The sequence below is a fragment of the Lepidochelys kempii genome, chromosome 13 (genome assembly GCF_965140265.1).
Source record: "Lepidochelys kempii isolate rLepKem1 chromosome 13, rLepKem1.hap2, whole genome shotgun sequence".
NCBI lineage: Eukaryota > Metazoa > Chordata > Testudines > Cheloniidae > Lepidochelys > Lepidochelys kempii.
This window is the reverse complement of record NC_133268.1, coordinates 22,735,001-22,753,403: the sequence shown is the minus strand read 5'-3', so window position 1 is coordinate 22,753,403 and position 18,403 is coordinate 22,735,001. Positions and strand designations below refer to the sequence as shown.

General features: G+C 48.7%; 1 protein-coding gene across 1 annotated transcript in view; it reads left to right on the top strand.

Moving 5' to 3' along the window:
* Nucleotides 1-18,403, top strand: part of PPP1R16B (protein phosphatase 1 regulatory subunit 16B) — a 103,082-nt gene that overhangs the window by 14,164 nt on the left and 70,515 nt on the right. Inside the window, exon 2 of the mRNA XM_073309746.1 lies at nt 9,270-9,677. Within this exon, the coding sequence (XP_073165847.1) occupies nt 9,431-9,677 (247 nt within the window). The 5' untranslated portion in view covers nt 9,270-9,430. The remainder of the gene's footprint in view (nt 1-9,269; nt 9,678-18,403) is intronic.

Genomic DNA, 18,403 nt, shown 5'->3' with positions numbered 1-18,403 from the left:
CGTGAGCTACAGCTCACTTCAAAGCAAACCCTCCACTGGGCTAGGAAACACTAAGTTTTTTACTTGGTTACCTTAGAAACCTTCCACTGGTGGGCACTGTATGCTCCCACACCACATTGCTGAGAGGGAACTTGTCCTCTGACTAGCTGATCCCCTGAGATTAGGGGTGGGAGATGGTGACAGGAACCCCTGGAGAGCAGGTGCTTTGGTGTGACAACTCTCCTGGGCACACTTGAGTGTGTACCATGCAGTCCATATTGGCAGCTGATCCAGCCTCCCTTGTGTTTGAAAGGCCTCACAGCTGGGTTAGCTGTCACAGGCAGGGGAAGCTAGTCTAGTTTGGCTGGCGAGGCAGTAACCCTTCTCTGACTAGAGGTTGCGGAGCAAGATGTTGGATGGCTGAAGGTAGGAGAGACTGTTAGAAAAGTGATATTTTAAGAATAAGAAAAGAAACCCCAGTACTTACTGTATTTCCTGTGAATAAGAATGCTCAATACTCAGATTTACATGCGGGGAGAGCAAGCTGATTACCTAGTACAGGGTTCCTGCCACAGTTTCCATCATCCAGATAGAAGAGACTTTGGTGTCATAGCACCTATCCTAATGGTATCGCAAACTGCTTCAGAAAACAGTGCATTAGCCCCTGGCCCTGCAGTGACTGCTGGCGAACATTGCACCCTTATGTGCTCAGCAAGAACTCGTGCATGTCTTAGGAAAGTATACAGCGCCTGTTTGACTGAAGAGAGCATTAGGTAGGACACTGGCATGATCCAAACTCCTTGGAAAAGCGCCATGTCAGCTTTAGCTCCCACCAGAGAGGGGCAGAAGAGACTTTGGTCCGTCTGCCCTTCTGTACAGCACTTCAGAGGTATTGTCCTTCCAGACTCCTTGGGCCTGCAGTAGACCTGCTCCAAAGCGCCTTACAGCCCTGGCTGGTATACAGCTGGTGCTGTTGTACTTGCACATCTGGCCCATTTCCATCTTGGGTTCCCCCACCTACTTGGCTTTTGTTTGGAGCCCATTTGATTTCTACTCACATCTTCCTCTATCGCTCCCGCCCCTCTCCACCCGTCCCTTGGTCTCCCTAAGACTGTCTAGCACCCCCTGCCTCTCCCAGCCTCAGGTGGCAGCTGCTGCTCCCCCTGCAGGTGAGGAACTCCTGCTGCTTGACAGTCACTTTCTCAGATTGTGTGGTTCCCAAACTTCCCCTGTCTGTCAGCCCAAACCACAGTGCGGGACTTGCACCACCAACCAGTTTGGTTCAGTGAGAATGGATGCACTAGTGGCAACAAAGCCTGATCAAGGAACTGAGAGTCCAGCTAAGGAGTCATGGCCAGGATGTTTGATGGAATCATCCGTGGGAGAAGGACAGCAGAAGAGTTGGTCTCTGCAGCTGGCATTGGGTGGTGGGTAGGAATTAGGGTGACTAGATGTCCTGATTTTCTAGGGACAGTCCTGATATTTGAGGCTTTTTCATATATAGGCACCTATTACCCCACCCCACCCCCATCCCACTAGCTCGTCATCCTAGTAGGAATGGTGCTGAAAAGGCCGTGGATAGAGAACACTGGTTGTGAATTGCTGAGGGGCAGATCTGAAGAAATCCTGGCCTTGCAGTGGGCTAGGAATGGATGCTAATGAAATAAACAAACCAGACTGCCTCGTTTACTGAAAACTGTTGTCCTTGTTGTAGATTCTTTCATTCGGCTTCTGATTCCAGCCGAGAGAAGATTCATGTGGGGTTAGTCAGCAGGGGAAGGTGGGGAGTTCTCTTATTCTTTGTGCCCTGGCAGCACTCTGGGGCTTTGGGATCAATCCTGCAGACACCTGTGCCCACAAATAATGCCACTGACTTCAAAGGAGACAACTTGCGAATGAAATTGCTCATGTGCATGTTTGAGTGACTGCGTCCTTAGCTGCATTCTTGCTTCTTAGACCAATACAAACAGCAGGGCAGTTGAAGAATTTTATACTTAAGTCTCAGCCCACCCTATTTAAAGGATGGTCTGTCAGAAACTGAGTGTTCCCAAATAGTTTTTCCCCCTCTAATGTTAACACGTGATAGACATGCCTGGTCTGTTAAATATGTGTTTATAGAGATCTCATGGCAATTGAATAAAATCACAAGCAACGGCATACAAGTGCTGTAATCATGCTCATTCTGTAATATCGTTAGCACTGTGTTAAATCTGGTGACTGTACTCCTATGCACTGCCTCTGCAAACAAAAGCTAACTGTTGTAGCGATTGTTTAGTTTCTGATATTTACATGGTGAGGATTTGTAAACTTGTTAAACCCTCCAAGTAAATAAATAAATAGTTAAAAAAAATAGAAAAGTCAGTATTTTTTTATTTTTTAAAGAAATCAAACTGACTGTCCTTTTATGTGGCTGGATCATAGGTGATTACTTTTTGCTTTATTAGTGTTGGGGTGTGACAAAGTTCCTCCTCTACCTTGGTGGGTCTTGCGCTTATTGGCAGATTTGCTAGCTTCATGGCAGCCCTCAGTTTGGCCGTTTTCGTGAACCCACAGTCCAGGTCAACTCTTCCCAACTGCTGGTCAGACACAGGAGGTTTGGGGGGAACCCAGGCCCGCCCTCTACTCCGGGTTCCAGCTCAGGGCCGTGTGGAATGCAGCTGTCTAGAGTGCCTCCTGGAACAGCTGGGCGACAGCTACAACTCCCTGGGCTACTTCCCCATGGCCTCCTCCCAACACCTTCTTTATCCTCACTATAGGACCTTCCTCCTGGTGTCTGATAATGCTTGTACTCCTCAGTCTTCCAACAGTCCGCATTCTCACTCTCAGCTCCAAGCGCCTCTTGCTCCCAGCTCCTTACACATGCACCACAAACTGAAGTGAGCTCCTTTTTAAACCCAGGTGCCCTGATTAGCCTGCCTTAATTGATTCTAGCAGCTTCTTGATTGGCTGCAAGTGTTCTAATCAGCCTGTCTGTCTTAATTGTCTCCAGAAGGTTCCTGATTGTTCTGGAACCTTCCCTGTTATCTTACCCAGGGAAAAGGGACCTACTTAACCTGGGGCTAATATATCTGCCTTCTATTACTCTCCTGTAGACATCCGGCTCAACCCTGTCACAAGGGGTTTGTGAGCAAACTGGAGGTTGGGTCAACTTATGTTGCTCAGGGGTGTGGATTTTTCCTGACATATCTGGGTTGACCTAATTTTTTAGTGTAGGCCAGGCCTAAATTGGTCAAGCGTCAACTTCCAGCCACTGGATCACGTTATACCTTTCTCTGCTAGATTGAAGAGCCCATTAGTAAAGATTTGTTCCCCATGTAGATCCTTACAGACTGTCATCAAGTCACCCCTTCACCTTCTCTTTGTTCAGCTAAATGATGTCACAAGTTAAAGTGGGGGCTGCTTGCTTGTGCCTCAGGGAGTTCCCACTTTACAGGAAGATGCCCTGATCCTGCAAGGCCTGAGAGTCACTTGATACAAAAGTAGATTCATGGAACTCACCTAATCACATGTTTGCAAGAGGTGGGCTTTGGTTGCATTGTGGGAAAGGACATGATCACAAGTGCCAGCACCTACCTGCTCTTAGTAAGGATACTTGGAGGTAGACATAGGGCCCCCATTGAGCAGCTGGATTACTTTTTGATGGACTATCATGAAAACAGTGATCACACATGAGTGGCATAAAATAGTGAGCGTCCCTCCTTCTGACTGGCACCTGCAGTAAGATCATTATTCTCTCTGTCCTGATGCTGTGGTTTGCTCGCAGCTCACAGGATGTGTTCTGCACCTCTCAAGAAACTGAGCTGCTGAGCTCATGGAAAAAAAGCTGGGTCAGAGGCAGGGGGGAAAAAAGGAGAGACAGAGAAACTAAGATGTGAAGCTTTATAAGCCACAGACACCCACGCAGCTGGGTCCTGTGCTGCTTTAAAGGTAAAATGAACATTGAGGTCTTGCCGTGGCTGTGCTACAATTAGACTGGTTGTGCAAAGAAAAATCAACGCGTGCAAAATATATATATATATATTTTTGCACAGTGAAAGAAACTAGGTCATTTGAAAACAAGCAGCCTGAGTTGCAGAGCCAAGATCCACATGGGGCTTTCTGGACTACAGTGCTCTAATGAGTAGCACGGAAATCGGTCCAGTTCTGCCACCTTTCGATGCTTGTAAACCTATAGCAGTTCTCTGGTGCTCGAGGAGGATCTAGTATTTCTGGTAGTGGCCGCTGCCTCACAATAACTTCCAGGCTGCTGCCGCTTTTTAAAGCTATGTTGAGGCATGAGTTGCAAAGCACAGCCTCTTTGTCTTCTCTCATTTTCTTCTCTTGTAGGTCTCTCTGTTCAGTTCTGTTTGTTTCTTGTTCTTGTGTCAGTGTAAGAGCTACAGGAGGCTAAAATTTATGCAGCGAGCAGGTGAAGCCAGGCAATGGCAGAGCAAGCTTCCCACCCCCTTGGCTCCCTCCCATGCCTTCTAAATGTGCTGTTTCCTCTGGCACTTCTCGGGCACAATCCTGCAAGCTTTCCTCCTGGGAGTAGCTATGCCTCAGGCAAGCAGACCCACTGACTTCCACTTCCACTTCCACTTGCTTTAATAGACCTGCGGAATCAGGCCTTTGCTGCTTGAGCTGTTTTTGTAGGGACGGACACAACTTTTACTAAACAATCGTGAAAAGTGGCTTCTGTTTGGCAACGGGGGACGTCAAGAAGCGGCCCTCACTGTTACCTCTTAAACCATCCAGTTATTAAATACATTGGGCTTCAAATCTTCAGGGTTAGCTAAAACATTGCTAGACTAGACTCCCTCCAAGGAACGCTCTCAGAAGGGTAGAATTCTGTATTACGCTCAGGTGCCTTTGACCTTGTGTTCCACTCTGACTGAAGCCCACACACTCAGGCTCACAAGTGCCACTGAAGCTGCACTTAGGCTTTATTCTGGTGTCTCTGCACATGACGGTTTCCACAAGAAAAGCCCAGGACCAACCTGCATGCTTTGGCTCTTCTGTAAGTTAGATTTGTATTGGAACGCAGGGTTCCAGCTTTCAGCCTGAGTAACTTGCAGAGGAAGCAGAATGTCTTGTTTAGAGTCTGCGGAGGTATTTACTGAAGGGGTTGGGAGGTATTTACAGAAGGGGCTGAATCCAGTGGTGAGCTGGAGCCGGTTCGCGCGAACCAGTTAAATTTAGAAGCAAATTTAGAACCGGTTGTTAGGGCTCCCTGAGCTCCTGGCCGGGGAGGCTCCCCCGGCCCCTTCCCCACCTTCCCCCCTCTTGCAGAGCCTCGGCATGCCACACTGCCGGCACCAGCTCTGGACCGCTCCTGCTTTGAGCAGCATGGTAAGGGGGTGGGGCTGCAAGCTCCAGCGGGCTGCGTGGCATCCATACACGCTGCCCTGAGCAGCATGGTAAGGGGGCTGGGCCAGGGCTGGGAGGAGGTGTTGGATAAGGAGCAGGGAGCGGTTGGAGGGGGCGGAGGTTCTGGTGGGGGCGGTCAGGGGACGGGGAATAGGGGGGTTAGGTAGGCAGTCACTGCCCCAGAAAGTCCCAGCCAGGCTGGGGCTTGGCTGGGGCAGCCCCCCAGGAAAGGGGCCCCGACTCGCAGCGCTAGGGAGGGTGCATGGTGTAGGGCTCAGTGTTATAGAAGGGGTCTGTTGGAGACGGGGCCGGCTCTAGGCACCAGCAAAACAAGCAGGTGCTTGGCGCCGGCCATGCCGCCCCAGAAATGTGCCCCCGCCACCCTAGCTCACCTCCGCCTGCTCCCCTGAGCACGCTGCCGCTGCTCCGCTTCTCCCCACTCCCAGGCTTGCGGCGCACCAAACAGCTGTTTCGCGCGGCAAGCCTGGGAGGGAGGGAGGAGAAGCCGAGCGGCGGTGTGCTCCGGGGAGGCAGCGGTGGTGGAGCGGAGGTGAGCTGGGGCGCGGAGCAGTTCCTCTACTCCCCCCCGTTACTTCTTGTGCCCCCCCCCCGACCCTCGCTCACCTCTGCTCCGCGTGCTCCCCTGAACGCTCTGCCTCTCCCTGCCTGAGAGGGAGGTGGGAGAAGCAGAGCGGTGGTGTGTTAAGGGGAGCAGGCAGAGCAGAGGTGAGCTAGGGCAGGGGGTTGTGGGGGGAAGCCGTAGGAAGCAATGCGGGGGGGGGGGAAATGTGGCATGCCTGGGGGAGGAGGCGGGGCTGGGGATTTGGGGAAGGGGTTGGGAAGGGGCGGAGCCGGGGACGGGGGGGCACGAAAAAAAAGCAGGGGCAGCCAAAACTTTTTTTTTGCTTGGGGTGGCAAAAATCCTAGAGCCGGCCCTGGTTGGAGAAGGGGCTCAGTGCTAGAGGGGGCTGCATGGAGCAGCACCGTTTGAGGGGCGCGGGGCTATGGAAGGGCTGCGGGGCCCTGTGTCCTGTCTCGGGGCAGGGGCCGCGCTACGGCTGGTACCTGCACTGTGCAGCCATCCAGGCAGCTGCTCCGGGGCCCCGCAGGCAGAGGCTGATCTGATGACGCCTCGCTCAGCAGCCATGGCCGAGCTCCATGCTGCTTCCTGCCTGGCCCAGGAAGTGTGACCGGCTGCACTGGGCAGGGAGATCAGGCACCATGTGACTGGGCGCCGCACAGGGCCGGGGAGCCAGGCCCCTGGCAGCAGCAGCCTCCTCTGCCCCAGGAGCCGGGCAGGGCCGGCTGGTGCCGTGGCTGGGGGCTGCCTTGGGCATGCTGGGGCGAGCCTCCCCCCTCCCGTCTCTCCCGCTCCTGCGCTGTGGGGTTGTCCGGCCTCCGCCGCTTGGGGGCACTCACATCCCGCGGTGGGGAGTCGGGCAGACGGCAGCCTTTGCCTGCAGGGAGCCGCCGTCCCACATGCCGGGAGCGACCCCACTGATGCAAGGGCTGCAGGACTCCTGTCCCACCAGCAGGCACCTGGGATGGAGAACGGGCCTGGGGAGGGCAGGGGGGCAGGACAGATCCTGGGGGGGGGGGGTGGGAGGGGTCAGGACAGAGCCTGAGGGGCAGGACAGAGGCACATCCCTTAAATCAGAACTTTTTATAGGGAACCGGTTGTTAAGATTTTGGCTGCTCATCACTGGTTGAATCCTTTATCAAAGGCCTCTGGAGGTATTTGCAGGAAGGTGGATGGGGATGAAAGAGCTGTTGTAAGGGGCCTCGGGGTATCCTTCCACGTATAAACCTTGTGAAACTATCCACCATTTCGTACAATCTGGTGCATTCCAAAGGGAAAGAATTTACTCTTCAGAAACATCTTTGTGGGCCACGGATAAATCATGCTTGGCTGGACTGCCTTGTGTTATCCAAAGAGGGCTGAGGTCTAGCAGAGGCACATGCCTTTACATAATTTGCTTTGACTATGATTTAAGCTGCCTTGAGGACTTACTCGATCTGTTTCAGACTGCCTCTGTGTTTTGCAAATACTGTCTGTCCCAAAGGGCCTTGAGGCTTTTAGCACCACTTCTGCTTAGCAGCGATGCTGATCTTTCTCTGTTTTGAAATGGCGGGTGAGCGAGGAATATTCCTGCCAGCTTCCGTCTCCATTTGATTATAACCCTCCAAATTTTCAGGCATTTGCAAATTTTGCATAACGAACCCCCAGTATCTGACGTGGTCAGACTTGCCTGGGAGAGGTTTGGCGGGAAGGATGGTGGTCGGAAACTTGACCAGCTCTTTTAATATGTGGCTTTAACGTAGTGGCCTGTAAATATACCTAAATTTTGACAGGCTTTGGATCTACATTGGGACTTTGCAACCCTATACTCTGTGTACCTGTACATTTAGCGGAAACTAGCTCATCACTGAGGCAACTTGTTTGTGCTTCATTAACTGTATCTCAAATTCATCTCCTGTAGTGGAATGTGCAGTATATTGAGTATGGCTGTTCCTCTCTTCCTGTCATTGCCTTCCTGGGCCTCTTGATTAGCCTTAAGCTGATAGGCTAGTTGGCTTGGTAGCTCACCCAGCCTGATTAGCTAATTATCTTCAATTACCCCAGTCAGCTGTCTCCAGGGGGAGCTAGTTGGTGTCAGAGTGCAGGCTCAGGTTTGAAATCCCCACATTCTGTCACACCCCCCTTTGGGCTGCAAGTGGTTAGGATATAAACGTCCTGTCACTTAAAAAACATTTTCCCAATGTATTAGGTCTGTTGGCAGCAAAACACTTAGCTGTGTTTGGTTTTGTGGTAGCACCTCTAAAGCCCCGGTTTGGGATTTGGAGCCTAACCGTGCTGGGTGCTGCACACACAGTGCAGACAGACCCTGCCTCAGTGTGCAGTGGCAGTAAGGTGAAGTCGTTGGTGGATACAACAAACAGAGGTGAGGAGAGCACAAGGTAACATTGACACCTTGATTGTCACTGTGTGTGTGTCCATCCTGCATCGGCCTTGGGGGATGAACTGGGTGACTTCACTGGTCTCTAGCTTTTGTTTTATTTTAACACTCGAGACTGCTTTGCCTAGTGGCCGGGGCACTGGACTGGGTCTCAGACCTAGATATTGTTCCTGACTCTGCCACTGACGTGCTCTGTGCCTCTGTTATCTTCTGCTCTTTGTCTTACTACCAGATGATGTAAGTTCTGCAGGACAGGGACTCTTGCTGTGTGTCTGTAGAGTGTCTAGCCCAATGGGGCTCAGATCACCGATGGGGCTGCTAGAGACGACTGTAACGCAACTGGCAATAGCCTCATCAGGCTGGAGGCAATCTAGAGCTGTCATAAACAAGTGGGCTGCTGTGAGAGGTGAAACTAACTTCCCTGGTGCCTCAAGGAGAATGAGGCTGGGGATCTGACCAGCGTCAGATTCTTAAGTGGTTACTTTATGTGTTACGCCAGAGGAGCCCATAGGTGAGTCATGGCCTCAGGGAGCTCCCTGGTGCTCTAATGTGCAGTTCGCCTCAACTAAAACTGCGACATCTCCAAGTGGGTTTCACTAGGTCCCTTCCAGCTGGTAGGTGACAACTGTACAATGCATCACCAAGTTTTGTAGTTAAAAGCCTTGACCTGGTGTAACGCCATCAGATCCCGGTCGTTGTTGGATGGGATCGAACCTGGGACCTCTCAACCTTAGTGCGTAAGCCTGAAGCCACATGTCTGTTAGCTAAGGCTGTAGCAGACTCATTAATCTCCAGATGGTCTCAGTGTCACTAGAGGGGGATGGAGCACCACACCAAGCAGGCCTGGGTTCAGGTGTCAGCAAAATTGACACTTCTTTAAGATGGTAGCTGTTATCAGGGGAGGTTTTTTTCCATTGGGCTGGGAATGGTGACTTCTCTGAATGGGGCTGTTGGAGACTTAGCCTTGTTTCTTCCTTCTCTTCTCAGGGTTCCACCATGTGCTCCTTTGAGATTAGGATGCACCGTTCACAGCTCAGCCCCAGGAGACTAGTATAGTGCTGGACTGCTGACGCGCAGAGCACCTGCTGTGGGATATCGCTCCAACTGGGCCATCCTGGGCCGGCACTCCTTCTCTCCCAGCAGAGCCAATGGACGCCCACGTGGATCTCCTAACAGAACTCGAGCTGCTGGATAAGGTGCCCACGTTGGAGCGGCTGCGGACAGCCCAGAAGCGCAGGGCTCAGCAGCTGAAGAAGTGGGCGCAGTACGAGAAGGAGATGCAGCACAAGAAGCGGAAGCATGAGAAGCGGAGGAGCGCTGTCAGCCACAAGAAGGTGTCTTTTGAGGCCAGCGTGGCTTTGCTGGAGGCGTCACTGAGAAATGATGTGGAAGAAGGTAGGACTTGCTGGGGGCGCCTCTGTCTGGCAAAGTCCTTATGGCTTGGCTACTGGTGAACCTGTTGTACCTCCGTGCGGTGTGCAGGGCCACTTCCAGTGGTGTCTGCACAGAAGCACTGCCCCTGTGGGCTGGCATTTCCTGCAGTGAAGGCACCAGGCAGCATGGATAGGCTAAGGTGGTGCGGTCAGTGTGGAAAGTCACACTTCCTTAGACTTCTGTCAAAAGGTGCCCCAGGTACATGCTGGGGGTGCAGGCTAGATCCTTTTTGGGGGGAGGTTCCTTTCACCTGTCTAACCCTCCCATGCAGGGACAGGCCTATGGTACTTCTGCCCCATATGGCAGGGGAGCTACCAATTCCTATTACTCTGCACTTCTGCAGGAAGATCTTAAAGTGCTGTACGCATGGATAAAAGAAGCCTCCCAGCACCCCGTGAGGTGTGTCAGTGTCTCTTTCCACTTCAGAGATGGAGGAATTGAGGCACAGGGTGGCGGAGTGACCTGCCCAAGGTCCGAAAGCAAATCAGTGTCAGAGCTGGAAATAGAACCCCGATCAGCTTGACTCCCAATCCCCTGCCATAGTAGCTAAGATACTACAATGCTTGCCATTCATGGGGATACCTATCAGTAGCAGAATATACCCTGACCTGGCCTTCCCCTAAAGCAATGTGTTGTATTTCCTCCAGCCTTCACCTGTCACCCAGTACTACAATTGCCACTTCCCATGTATGTGACTTCAATCTAGCTCCACTACACTGTCTGTGGTCAAGGAAACTGTCTGAACAATTTCTCTGACTAACTGTACTGAAAACTAGAATTGAAATTCCCATGCTGAGGAGCAAGAGAACAGCCTCAGCAGCTGCTGATGGGAGTACTGTCCTATCGTAGTAGAAGCTGTATCTGGTTTACTGGCACTTACGTGGATATGTGGAGATGCCTGGAACCTTGCTGAGTTTCATCTTCGCTCTGCCAGTGCAGGTTTATATTGTGGCTTCTAATCTCTAGCCTAGACTGAGTAGGAGCCCTCTCCTCTCTTCCATGTGGCAGCGTGTGCTCCCCCAGCTCTACCAGCTGGTATAGACCTCCCTTTTCCCATCCCACGCCCTTTGGGGAGTGTAGTGGTAGCCGCACACTTACGGTGTGCATGGATAGGGACTGAGGTTGGCTCCTTTGGCTTCTGCACAGGGTTTAAGGTGTGTGTATGTTGGGGAGGGGGGGAAGAGGTAACCTGGCCTGTTCTGGAAGGAGTTTCCCCCAAAGTCCTCCCATGGCTGTTCTCTCTGAGATACCTTCTTGTATTCCTTTTAGCCCCTCATAAAGACATATTGTACCTAATGGGCGTGACAGTATTGAGTCTGGGGTAGATCGGATTTCCTGTAGAGCTGTGTCTGTCATATCTCTGTAGTGCATTTTGCAAAGCAGTGTACACTGCACAGCTTTAGTGCATGGAATCCTGGTCTGACTCTTGGCAGGTGGGTCTGGGCAGACCTATAATAATCCTTTGGAGACTGACTTACGTATACGTATTTTCACTCTGCGAGTTTAACTGGGTTACAGCTGCCCCCACTGCTGAGCCAGAGTTTCTGAACCCTCACTCTGTTTCATGAATAATTGGCTTCTTGAAGAATGCGAACTATGAGGCCAATTATGAATAATTGTGTCGGTTTTGGACTGTGAAAGCCAGTCATTAGATTTTATGACATGTGACATAAGCGGTAAGTTAGTTGCTGCCTGGCTGGCATCCTTTGGTGGGGGCAGGTAGGTGGCAGCTACTTATGATGTTCTGTATATTTTAAACTGTTGGCCCAGCTGTGAGTGACATGAAATACTTCCATTAAATAGGGTAGTGTTGCTCTCTCACACAATGTCTGGACTTCTGCCTACTGAGTCTCAAGGCTATAAGAGGTCAAAGGCCAGCAGTATTGTTAAAGATCTCAGTACCTCTGCATCTGCTGGCTTTGGATCATAGAGGTTGGGGGTTAAGAGCATAAGAACTGCTAGACTGGGTCAGACCATGGTTGTCTTGCCCAGTATCTTGTCTCTGACCATTGCTTCAGTGTGAGTGTACAGAACAAGGCAATTGTGGAGTGATCTCCCCAGTCTTCCACTCCCAGCTTCTGACAGGCTGAGGTTTCAAGTTACCTTGAGCATGGGGTTGCATCCCTGACCATCTTGGCTAGTAGCCATTGATGGACCTATGCTCCATTAACTTATCCAGTTCTTTTTTGAACCCAGTTATCCTTTTGGTCATTACAACATCCCATAGCAATGAATTCCACAGGTTAGTTGTGTGTTGTGTGAAAAAGTACTCACTCTTGTTTGTGTTCAACTTGCTGCCTATTAATTTCATTGGATGACCCCTGGTTTTTGTATTGTGGGAGAGGGTAAATAACACTTTTCTACACCATTCATGATTTTATAGACCTCTATCATATTGCCCGCTTAGTTGTCTCTTTCCTAAGATGAACAGTCCTAATCTTTTTAGGCTTTCTTGGTATGAAAGTCGTTCCATACCCTTGATCATCTTTGTTGCCCTTCTCTGAGCCTTTTCCTGTTCCACTATATCCTTTTTAAGATGGGGTGACCAGAACTGGACACAGTATTCGAGAGATGGGCACACAATGAATTTATATAATGGCATTTGTTATTTTCAATCCCTTTCCTAATAGTTCCTAACACCCTGTTAGTCTTTTGATCACTGCTGTGCATTGAGCGGAAGTTTTTGTAGAACTATCCACAGTGACTCCAAGATCTTTCTTGGGTGGTAACAGGTAATTTAGAGCCTATCATTGTATATGTATAGCTGGGATTATTTTTTCCAGTGTGCATTACTTTGCACTTAACAACATTGAATTTCATCTGCCATTTTGTTGGCCAGTCACTCAGTTTTGTGAGCTCCCTCTGTAGTTCCTCACAGTCTGATTTGCTTCACTATCTTGAATAATTCTGTATCATCTTCAAGCTTTGCCACTTCACTGGTCACCCCCTTTTCCAGATCATTAATGGATACGTTGAACAGCACAGGTCCAAGTACAGATCCTTGGGGGAACTTGAGGGTTGTTTGGGTCTGAGAAGGAACTCATTCCTTATGCCCGTCTCAGAGACGGCTTGTCTAAAATGTCTTTCCTTGTGGGAACGTACTCAAGTGAAAAGAGTGGGTATGAGCAACACCATACCCATGAAAAGAGACCTGCAGCTTAATGAGTCAGCACCTGTGAGTTTAACAAATCCATAACTGAAAACTACATCATGGATCACCATCTAAACTATCCACGTGTGGTATCAAATATGAAACATGTCCTATGCCCTTGAGTTCCAAAGACTTGGTCCACCCCATCATATGAACTAAAGAATCACCATTAGATGTCATGAAATCAAGACTTTTTTTCCCCCTAACCTTCAAAGAGTTGAGGGTGACTATCAAATTCTTGAGCAGATTGGCTAATCCACCCCAGATAGAGTTGTAGTGTGCCCACACACAATAGAAAACACATTGTGACTGGCTCAAATAGAGGAAGATCAAACCAGTCTGGCCACGTAGTTTTCTGCTCTGAAACTTTACTACAGCCTCTACTCTACTGAGACAAGCGTAGAGCTGGGTGGAAATTGTAGTGATTAAAAAAAATAAATGCCCATTGTGTATCACTGCAACTGAGAACTTTCAAAATTGTTCATGAAAACCAATGTGTCCCACCCCCGAATAGCTGAATGTCAGATGGTTACGGAGTGGAAAGGCACAGGCCTCAAGACTTTGCTCTGAATCAGACATGAGTACTGTAACCGCTGGGCTATTGGCTCTTCTGGTGGTATGTCTCGTACATATGCATTCTGACCTGAATTTCAGCCCTGGGGCAGTGAAACCTTTCCTGACAAAAGTTAAAGCTGATACGTTCCTGCCAGAAGGTTCCGTTTTTGACAGACAGGCATTGTCCGACAAACATTTTATTGAAAAATTCCTGACCAGCTCTGTCAAGAGCTTTGAAATTGAGAGAAATTGTTCTGCAAAGCATACCTGGTCACCTTGGCATCTGGTCTTAGTTTAGCTTGTAGTGCCAAGGCCACTTCCAGCTAGAAAAGGAATCTGAATGCAGCACACCAGCCTGGCTGGCAGGCTTTTGATCTCCAGAGTGTTGGCCATATTACTTGGGAAAAGTCCCCAGTTGTGCATGGGCAGTGAAGTGGGTCAAATGCATGGTGAATCATAGAATATCAGGGTTGGAAGGGACCTCAGGAGGTCATGTAGTCCAACCCGTTGCTCAAAGCAGGACCAATCCCCAACTAAATCATCCCAGCCAGGGCTTTGTCAAGCCTGACCTTAAAAACTTCAAAGGAAGGAGATTCTACCACCTCCCTAGGTAACGCATTCCAGTGCTTCACCACCCTCCTAGTGAAAAAGTTTTTCCTAATATCCAACCTAAACCTACCCCACTGCAACTTGAGACCATTACTCCTCGTTCTGTCATCTGGTACCACTGAGAACAGTCTAGATCCATCCTCTTTGGAACCCCCTTTCAGGTAGTTGAAAGCAGCGAGCAAATCCCCCCTCATTCTTCTCTTCCACAGACTAAACAATCCCAGTTCCCTCAGTCTCTCCTCATAAGTCACGTGTTCCAGTCCCCTAATCATTTTTGTTGCCCTCCGCTGAACCTTTTCCAATTTTTCCACGAATCCTTCTTGTAGTGTGGGGCCCAAAACTGGACACAGTACTCCAGATGAGGCCTCACCAATGTTGAATAGATGGGAACAATCACGTCCCTCGATCTGCTGGCAATGCCCCTACTTATACAGCCCAAAATGCCAGTGGCCTTCTTGGCAACAACGGCACACTGTTGCCTCATATCCAGCTTCTTGTCCACTGTAACCCCTAGGTCCTTTTCTGCAGAAGTGAACTGGCTTATAGCCTGGCCCTTTAATATTCCCTTCCTGGCTGTAGCTGATGGAGGTGTCTACAGGGAAGAGACCATTTCTGGACACCTGCTAATCACTCTGACCCTGAAACTCATTGGTCCTCTAGAAAGCAGTTTCACATTGCACACAGGCATACCCCGTGGGTTGTGTGGGGACCAGGAGGTGGGCATGCAGTTTGGGGCTTGAAGCTCTTCTATTTAACGGGAAACGCCACATCTGATCTCTTTAAATGTAGTGTTACCACTCTGACCCCTTTCCTTTGGCTCGGCCCATGTGGCAGGATGTTCCTTTTACTAGTCACGTCCTAGCATGCTAATTCAAATCAGACCACATGTGAAAAAGGCACTTTCAGTGCTAGCTGGAAAAATCAAAGAAACCGTATTGTACTGAATCCCTTAGCTAACTGAAGGCTGAGTGGGGGGGCGGGGGAATGCAGAGGGATCATATCCCCAATGCAACATTTGCTTCCCCATTTAGCTGAATATTTCAGATGCCTCTGGAATACTTCAACTCAATGGGGTTGTACTGTGTTCATTTTTCAAGTCTAAAAATAGTTTACAGACCAGGTTTTGTCCCTATTCTGGTCCCTGTTGTCCTTCCTGAGTAGTCAGTACAAAGGGAGGGTGGAATCTAACTGCAGCTGCCAAGTATAGAATTCCCTGGCAGAGGAATTCTTAACTAGTTTAGAACAAGCGGAGCCAGATCCTAAGCAAATGCCCTACACCCGTTTTAGGAGGCAGAATTTTGCTTCATCAGTTTTCAGCTGACTTTTAGGGCCACAGCCAGATGTTCTTATTTTTATGGCAGCTCCTGCTGTTCAAGGGAAGAGCAATAAATATGATAATGAGGCTGAGAAGTTAGTTGGGGAAAAAACTGAAGAGCCAGGTGTATGTTTTGGCTCAGAGGTAACTAGGTTGGGAAACACAGTGGTCTAAATTCCTCTTCTTGCAGTTTATACATTTGACATTTGTAAAGCGGAACAAAAGGGTATTACTAGGCATAACAAAGTGAAAATTAGGGAGGGGAAAACTTAGACTGAATATCAGGTTAGCAGGGAGATCAACTAAGCTGTGGAATAACCTCCCAAGGGACGTGGTAGAAGCCTTGTAGCATGAGACTAGGCTGGATGAATAACCATAAAGTATCCTTTAGAGAACAATCCTGCATGTGCTTCAGGGGATAGATTGGGTGATTTAACAGGTCTTTACCTTTTCTGGCTTCTTTTACTTTTACACTGCTATAAATAAAAGCAGCAGCAGCTGTTTTGCTCAGTTGTCATAATATAAGTATCAACCCAAAAGGTATTTGTTAATGTTATACGTGGGTTAGAACAAGAAATGCTGCTGAGCCTTACCATTTCCTCTTACAAATAACCACCAGTGTTTGCACTGCAGTCATGTCTAGAGGCCAGGGCCCCATTGTGCTAGACTCTTACAAACATCAACTAAAACCAGTTTCTGCCCAGAAAGGGCTTACGATTAATGTTTAAGACAAAACAGCAGACATGTGATCAGCCTAATGTGCAGCACACCAGCTTCCTCATTCAGAGTGTCATGGCATAGGTGGCTTTTCAGCTGAGATTTACAAGATAAGGTAGTGGCCTTGCAGACTTTTTACAGGGGATTCTTCCTTGCATAAGGAGAAGTGTAGGAGAGCACAGCGGTGCTTGGTGGGAAACTGGACAGACAATCAAGGCTGACATCATTGGCCTCTGTGGAACTATATATAGCCCCCGTACACTGCTTTCCCTGCTACTCATTTACTTGCCCTGTGGGTTAACTGAGAACCACCCACCCACCCTTCCCAGTGTTGTCTGAAGGGTTTTCCTTCCTACTGATATCATAGCAGATGTCCAGCTGTGCAGAGTCCTAACAACTTCCTGGCCAGCATCTGGAACTTCAGAAATACACTCTGGAGAGCAGGTATGATGCTTTTGTTGGTTTCACTGTGAAAGCTGCTGTGAGTAGCTTTGGAATGGAAAGTATTCTTGCAGGATGACAATCCATACAAGCTGGTTTCACTCTTTGTGAAAGGGTGAGTAGCCAGCCCGGCTTCCATGGTGGAAGGTGAACACAAGTACATTCTCTCCAAGGGAGAAATCCTAAATAGGACCTGATTAAAGTAGGCAATGGAGACAACTTCTTGGGCTTTAGTGAATTTGATTTAACTCATGCACAAGTTGTATTTGGAGTAGAAGTACCTGACATGACAAGTTCCTTGCTCACTTTTGGAGGTAGTTCTGCCAAATCCATGGTTAAACTCACTGGCAGGACAGTGTGGTGGAAGCTTAGACAGCCATCCCCAATGCTATATCTAGTTTGTGAATGGAAGACTTGTGAATGAAGACTTCAGTCTCCAGGGCTGTGACCCAATCAATACTTTCTAGAACACTGAACGATGAAAATAATACCTAATAGTTGGCCATCAAATAGGAAACCACCACTGAGACGCTGAAAACTCAGGCCAAACTTCTCCTGAAAGCATGCAGGGCGGCTGTGCCTGGAAAAAGGTATGTGTGCTCAATACCTGAAACACGCTGCATTTGCTCGCAGATTGGGTAACTGCACAACTGCTACCAATTTGCGCTTACAGTTCCCACTTGCATGCATGCATAGCAAAGCAAGAGATTTCCTTGTAGCAACTTCAGGAGGTTCTGTTCTGTTAAGTGCCTTGGTTGGCTGAGGAGGTAAACTGAAAAGATTGGAGTGTCCGCTGGAAAGTACGGGAGGTCCAGTATTGCCAACTCACGTGACGTGAAATTTGGTGCTGTTTCTTAAAGCCCCACCACTTAGGGTTATTCTCAAAGTAAAAGTTGGGGTTCTCATATATAACTTTCTGGTCTTTCTCTTTGTGGGGAAGCCTGAAAACCCCAAACCTAAAGAGTCGCAAACAGAAGACAAATGAAACCTTCACATTTATTTAAAAAAAAAAATCTCTCAACTTGAACATGTGGGATAGCAATAATGGAGGCAGCATTCACTGAAACCAAGCATGAGTCTTTTCTAAATGCTGTGGAGTTTCTCACGTATGGATCCAAACCAGAGGCCTGATGCAGATGTTCATGTCTATGGGAAGCTTTGCCAGGGTAGGGCTTCAGCATTGGGCCCTGTATTCATAACAAGTAAATCAATATTTACCTAGTTAGAACACTGGCGTTTCCCTTATGATGACCCTTGAAAACCTCCAGAAAGCTGCAGCAGAATCTTGTGCTCGGAGTGTGCAGTCCATGTTGTTTTCTTTTCTTTGCACTATTTTAGTATAAAACTGACCTTGTCAATTACAAAAGCATTTTAAAAGAGGCCCTAATTAGCGTCTATAAATTGCTTTCCCTAGCCTTTCCAAGTTTATGTGGTCTGTTCCCTTGTTACTAAAAATCCTTTTATAAGGTGCCTTAATTTTCCACCCACATGATTAGTTTCCTGCAGCCTTTTTCTCAGCTTTTCCTGCATGCAGTCAAGCTTGAAGGTGTTTTATCAGTGGGTGCATTTACCTGTTTGATGGGGGATTTTTCTGCTGGCTTCTGTAAAAGGGCGTGAAAAAAAATTAGTTGTCCCCAGCAGAATCAAGACATATATTTAATAAATTAATCAAGTCCTAAATGTGCAAGGTCTCTGTTCAATAATACATAATTTTTTGGGCTTCTTGGGCACTAAAATCCATTCCTTCTAGTGCACCAACAAGGGAAACGTCAATATCAGCCTTGTTGGCAAAGGTGAAATTATTCTAATGGTAAATTAGTGGAGGTGTGTGCTTCAGTTACGTGCTTATACAATCTGGGTCTGACTACAGCCAGGCAGGCTGATGTATGGCAATTAAGC